Genomic DNA, 6065 nt, shown 5'->3' with positions numbered 1-6065 from the left:
TAAATAAAGACTGGATAACTCATGTTAAAAGTTTTAGTTGCGTAAAATGGATCTTAAATGCTTCTCAAAACAACAAATATGTACCTGTGAGAGAAAGAGGGCAAAAGGGAACAGAGTATGAAAGATTTACAGCTTTATAAGTGCAAATCTGAAGGAACTCCTGTTAGGTGGGATTGTGGCAAACTTAGCGAATTAAGCTGAGGGAGACGAAATACGTTTCTCATTATAATTTGAGGCCACTTTTGAAAGAAAGGCTGAATATTGATGTAAATTTGTATTATTTGTTATTTAATTATCACCCAGGCTTTTTTGGTCGCTAAACAAGGTAATCTTTCTAATTCACCAGGATCACCAGACATGGGTAGAAAGAGAGGAAAGAATGAGAAACAAAATTAGGCAAATATGAAAGAACTGACGTCCTTACTTGGTCTCCTCATTACTTCATTTGGTCAAATGTTGACCTTCATGTTCATGGCACTCACTCTCACCCCAACTCTGGAATTCAGCTCTTTTGCCCATGTTTGGATTTAGGCTGCAGTGTGGTATTTGATCCTGATGGAATCCAGTATGATCAATGAGGAGGTTCTTAGTAGGTAAATGCAATTTGATCAGATTGGTGATGATGCCAACATGACAAATGAGAGTAGACTGATGGGACAGACAATTTTCCATTCTGGAATGCTGCTTCTTGTAGAAGCTAATGCCAAAAAAGGAAGGTGAGTATCTCAAAAGCTCAGAAAGTCTATTGCTCCTCCTGTCTCCATAGCAACAAAATCATTAGGCATGTTTTTGGGTCTGAGAACAAGTCATATGACCCATCCACTTTATCTTAAATTAAAGGGATAGCCTCCAAAACTACAATCTTATAATAATTGTATTTCTAACACAATATGCAATTGATCAATCAAATATATTTTTCGTATTGCTATTTTATCACAATAATATTCTCTGTAGACATGGATATAACAACACGATTTATTGCTATCATTTCTCAAGCTGGATTTTCCTTCCATGTTTTGAGAATATTGTGGTCTGCTTTCCAAACATTAACTTTCAAACAGTTGATGTGCAGTAATATTTCAATCGATCTCATAGTCCTGGAGGAAAATTCAAATATTTTAAAATTGAACACTGTTCACTTTTGTTCATTTTTATTTTTGTGATATTTATAAAGCAAGGGAACATAAATAGGTTAACTATAGTTTTTTTACGCATGATATATGCAGTTTCTCAAGATTTTCAAAATCTGCTAATGTAATATGGTATCATTCAAAATATTAAAATTAATCTGTTTTGGGCTATTTAACCTCCAAATACTATCAAAGGAGGGCCAATGCTATTTTTTATAAAAAAAACCAGCCAACTTGTAACATATAATCTCATCAACATCTTCCTGGCATTATTGGAAAAAATCTCAATGGGAAAGAATTGGACAGCACGGTGGCTTAGTGGTTAGCATTGCTGCCTCACAGCACCAGGGACCTGGGTTTGATTCCAGCTTGGGTGACTGTGTGGAGTTTGCACATTCTCCCCATGTCTGCATGGGTTTCCTTCAGATGGTCCAGTTTCCTCCCACAGTCCGAAGATGTCCAGTTTAGGTGGATTGGTCATGCTAAATTGCCCATTGTGTCCAGGGATGTACAAGCTAGGTGGATTAGCCATTGGAAATGCAGAGTAACAGGGAATGGGGTCAGTCTGGGTGGGATGCTCTTCTGAGGGGTGGTGTGGACTCGATGGGCTGAATGGACTGCTTCCACACTGTAGGAATTCTATGGTTCTAAAATCAAGTGGGGAATATATGGGGAGTCAATCAATAATAGTTATCTGGCCATACCCAAGTGAACGTTTTTTTTCTAAGTAATTGCTGAATATACTTGTCAATACTATACACTTTGTTTTCTCTTTAGCTGATGAGAAATCTACCTGCAGTTCACAAATTCTAAAATAATATTTCTAATCAATTACTTTACCAAAGTGACTTGTGTCACTCATTTGGTTTACATGAACTGCAAGGTGGTTGGATCTTGATTCAAATGTAAGAAAACATTTATAACTGCTCAGCAAAGCAGCCTAAGCATTACCATGCCTGCTATCTTTGTATAAGAAAAAAAAATACATGGTCCAGGGAGATGATCCCAGTTTTTAACGTACCAAGAGCAGCTGATGAAATATTGAAAGCATCAACAGCACACACACAATCACAGACATTGTTACAAACTGAGAAAAGCGAAACGATTAGTCCAGAAAGTAAGAACTTACTTTTTACACAGAATTTGTTGAATAAACTGCCACCTAGTGTCGCAATGCTCCCTCCATGTAATTCAATCTTGATTCAGCAAAAACTATGGGATAATGTGATAGAATTTCAAACTATTACCCAACATAGGATTGCCATTGTGAATCAATTGCTTGTTACAGAAATAGCTCAATAGTAATTTGACTGTAAATGAGAATTGGTTTATTACTGCAATAGATGACAAGTCCCAGTGCCAGTTTACACCCAGCTGATAAACTCTAAATCCATCTCAACAGCTGTGGATAGAAAATATCTTTTAATGTTTTAATCAGGCGCTCTAACAGAATACAAAGGGCTGAGGGATCTGCCTTATTTAAATTGCCTTTTCTCATTCTGACATTTTCATGTGAGAGCCAAATACGCCAATGAGAAATTCAAACCGAGTCCAATCTCGAAGGGAAGGCACAGCAACAATTCAAAAGCGCAGCTCTTGTGAGAGATGTCTTCTCTGTTTAAAAGTCATCCAGAAGAGGATAAATTAGGTTGTCTTGGAATGCAAAATGCACGAGAAGGTGTCCACTACAGATCATTATTGTCAAAGCACAACCTGAAAGGAAATAAAAGAAAGCTTAGAACATAGATAACAAAACAGACATAGAAGCAAACTCAGATTTTGGATACTGCGAATAGATATCCTTTTAATTTGACTCAAGATGATCTATATAGATTGTGATTTTTATTACAGACTTGACTGGACTCCATTCGATCTGGATAGAGAGGAGATTATCTCTGTGTGCATGGTATAATAATGATTGGTTCTCCCAAGATGGTACTTTGACAGCTCATTTCAGGAAAATCACATGGAAATATTTCTTCCTTGATTGGATGAACTGAGCTAAAGTACCTATCAAATTGTCAAACTTCCACAATGTCATAACAGGTAAAGTTATCATATAAGCAGGAATAAAATTCTAATTATCTAATAACTGAGGAAACCCATGGGTATTTTAAACTGTCATTAATTAAAATCAATTTGATTATATTTTATAGAGCACTTTACAGCATATCTTCTAATTAAAATTCTTTGAATTTAATTAGATGCAATGTGCTGAAAGTTTAGTGCTTTTTAATTATTTGTTGCAAGCATTTCAGTTATGTTGTTTCATGGTACATTTCAGAAGGCACAAACCTTAGAACTTAATACTCCTTGCACAGAAACAGTTTTGCATCAGTATATAGTTCTGGGCAGTGTGTGAATGTCCACCACAATTTACGCACCTGAGGGTATTTTACTCATTCTACAGATTGTTTCCCATCCTTTATTGTCTCCTTTATTCACAAGGCACTTGTTTAACTAGTTAGTTTGTCAATCATCCTTCAAATTTGTGTTTTGTAATTATGTATTCAGTATTAATGTCAACAGTGAAATCTAACAAAAGTAATACAACTGGTACACATGTAAATGAGTCAGCAGGTAAGGATTTTGCAATTCTTTCATTACCTTTGCCCAATGGAACAAACTGTAACAAACCAACACTATTGCTGGAGAAACTGAGTGGGTTCAGCAGCATCTGTAGAGAGAAAACAGAGTAAACATTTCAACTCCAACAATCCTTCTCCAGATTACTGTTCTGTTTTCTCTCCACAGATTCTGTCAGGCCTGCTGAGCTTCTCCAGCAATGTCTGTGTTTGTTTGTTCCAGGTCTCTAACATCACAGTTGATTGATTTCTTTTATGATTTGGAGATGCCGATGTTGGACTGGGATGTACAAATTCAAAAATCACACAACACCAGGTTATAGCCCAACAGGTTTAATTGGAAGCACTAGCTTTTGGAGCGTCGCGCCTTTATCAGGTGGTTGTGCCTAATGAAGGAGCGGTGCTCCGAAAGCTAGTGCTTCCAATTAGACCTGTTGGACTATAAATTGGTGCTGCGTGATTTTTAGATTTATTTTATGTAAGGGACCGTAATTCCTGCTGTTGTGCATGTTCACATTTATACAACCATCCGACAACAAATTCCATCAACAGACACATCGTATTTTCAATTAATTCATTCTGTCTTTATTTAGATTGTTATACTGCAAACCCATAGCTTCCAATTTACAATGCAAACTGTCTATGTAAACCTATTATCATGTCATTTCATCCTGTGGCAAGGAATGGCATTGCAAACCTTGCTTAAATCTTCTCCAGTATAAATGCCGGCATGGAAATTTATAGTGGAACAAAAATGACTACATTTGTACTTCTGCACCTCAGGCTGCACCAGCATCGTAGTGCTGCAGCAAGGAGACTGTGCACTCAGCGATATGACCCAGCCATGGACTGGATACGGCAGTCATTCTGGGATCTTTGCTTGTCATAATGCTCACTCACTCTGACCCTATCTGAATGCTTACAGCATCCCTACCTTACATTGTCCTGACTTGCCTTTTTCCAGTCTGTCCCCTTATCCAGGGAAACCAAGCTGTCTTAAAGTACTATCAAATGTAAACACAAACCAATCAGATAGCCATAGCTGACAGCAAGCCTCAGCCAAGTCATTGAGAGGTTTCACTCAGGAGTTCCTGGCACAGGAGGTCAAGACAGCCTCCAATAGCAGTCAAGGCCTTGTTTGGAAAGCTCAAAGAAAGGATCCTCTCCGAATAAGTGGTGACGAACTGAAAGACAAGTAGCGTACCACAATGTATTGACCCTTTCTGTCCTACTGTGAGCTGTGTTCCTCACGGAGTGAGAGAAGACTCCAATACAGGAGATAAAAGGCACAGTGTGGCACAGTTATTACTATTCATGCAGGTAGGGATGTATCCTCAGTGAGTGTGTAAAGGGTTAGTGGCGTTGGGCTTTCCGGTGGGTGAGGGAATGTGGGGAAAGTGTTGCAGGCATAAGTGAGAGTGTTGGTGCATGAGCCATGGTGGCAGGTGAGTACAATGGCAGAGATGTAATGTGTGTGAGCTATGCTGATGGAGTAGAGAAGGACATTTACATTCTTCATCTGATGCTGTGCATTCGTTCAGCTGGTTGAAACTACTTTAACCCTAAAGCCTGAGATCAGACTGGAATGATCCGGTACTGTGTCCTGCACGGCTGGTCCTGGGAGAGGTTGAAACCCAACGTCAGCACCACCCCACCAGGTTACTGTCAACAAAGCAGATAACCAACTTTCATCTGTCTGCTATTCGGGAAATTTGAAGTTGTTCATTTTGGAAAGGAGAACAAAAGAACAATATTATTTAAATGGAGAAAATCAGTATAAAGTGTGCAAACAAAGGGGCTTGGGATACTTGTGCACAAAACACAGAGAGCTAGCACACAGGGACAGCATGTAATCAGGAAAGCTAATGGAATGTTGGCCCTTAGGGTTTGGAGTATCATAGGGACATCTTGCTCCATCTGTACAAGGTGCTGGTGAGACCATATCTGGAGTACCATGAGCAGTTTTGGTCCCCTTATTTAAGGAAAGATATTACTTCATTTCAGGCAGTTCAGAGAAGGTTCAATTGGATGATTCCCAGTATGAAGAGATTGTTTCAGCGGCAAAAATTAAAAAGTTTGGAAATCTATGCACTGAGGTTTAGAAGAAATATACAGCATTCTTATGAGACTTGACAGAGTAAATGCTGAGAGGATGTTTCTCCTCGTGTGAGAATCTAGGACCAGAGGACATAGTCTCAGAATAAAGGGGTTGAAAAATGTGGTGCTGGAAAAACACAGCAGGCCAGGCAGCATCCGAAGAAAGGAGAATCGACGTTTCGGGCATAAGCCCTTCTTCAGGAATGAGGCTGGTGTGCCAAGCAGGCTGAGATAAAAGGTAGGGGGGGAGGGA

General features: G+C 38.9%; 1 protein-coding gene across 3 annotated transcripts in view; it reads right to left on the bottom strand.

The window, feature by feature from the left end:
* Nucleotides 1-817: 817 nt before the first annotated feature.
* tmem244 (transmembrane protein 244) overlaps nt 818-6065 on the bottom strand; it is a 94778-nt gene continuing 89530 nt past the window's right edge. Inside the window, exons 6-7 of one of the 3 annotated variants that reach the window (XR_006311287.1) lie at nt 2260-2843; nt 818-1097 (exon numbers count right to left, since the gene is read on the bottom strand). Coding sequence is in view for 2 of the 3 variants with exons in the window: in XM_043687480.1 (XP_043543415.1) it covers nt 2749-2843 (95 nt within the window). In the remaining variant the exon portion in view is untranslated. Of the gene's footprint in view, nt 1098-1701; nt 2844-3737; nt 3808-6065 lie in introns of those variants that run through there. The other 2 variants (XM_043687481.1, XM_043687480.1) reach the window with 2 other exon arrangements.

This window comes from Chiloscyllium plagiosum, chromosome 3, assembly GCF_004010195.1.
Source record: "Chiloscyllium plagiosum isolate BGI_BamShark_2017 chromosome 3, ASM401019v2, whole genome shotgun sequence".
In the NCBI taxonomy this organism is placed as follows: domain Eukaryota; kingdom Metazoa; phylum Chordata; class Chondrichthyes; order Orectolobiformes; family Hemiscylliidae; genus Chiloscyllium; species Chiloscyllium plagiosum.
The sequence above is the reverse complement of the archived record's forward strand: the minus strand, read 5'-3'. Positions and strand labels throughout refer to the sequence as shown.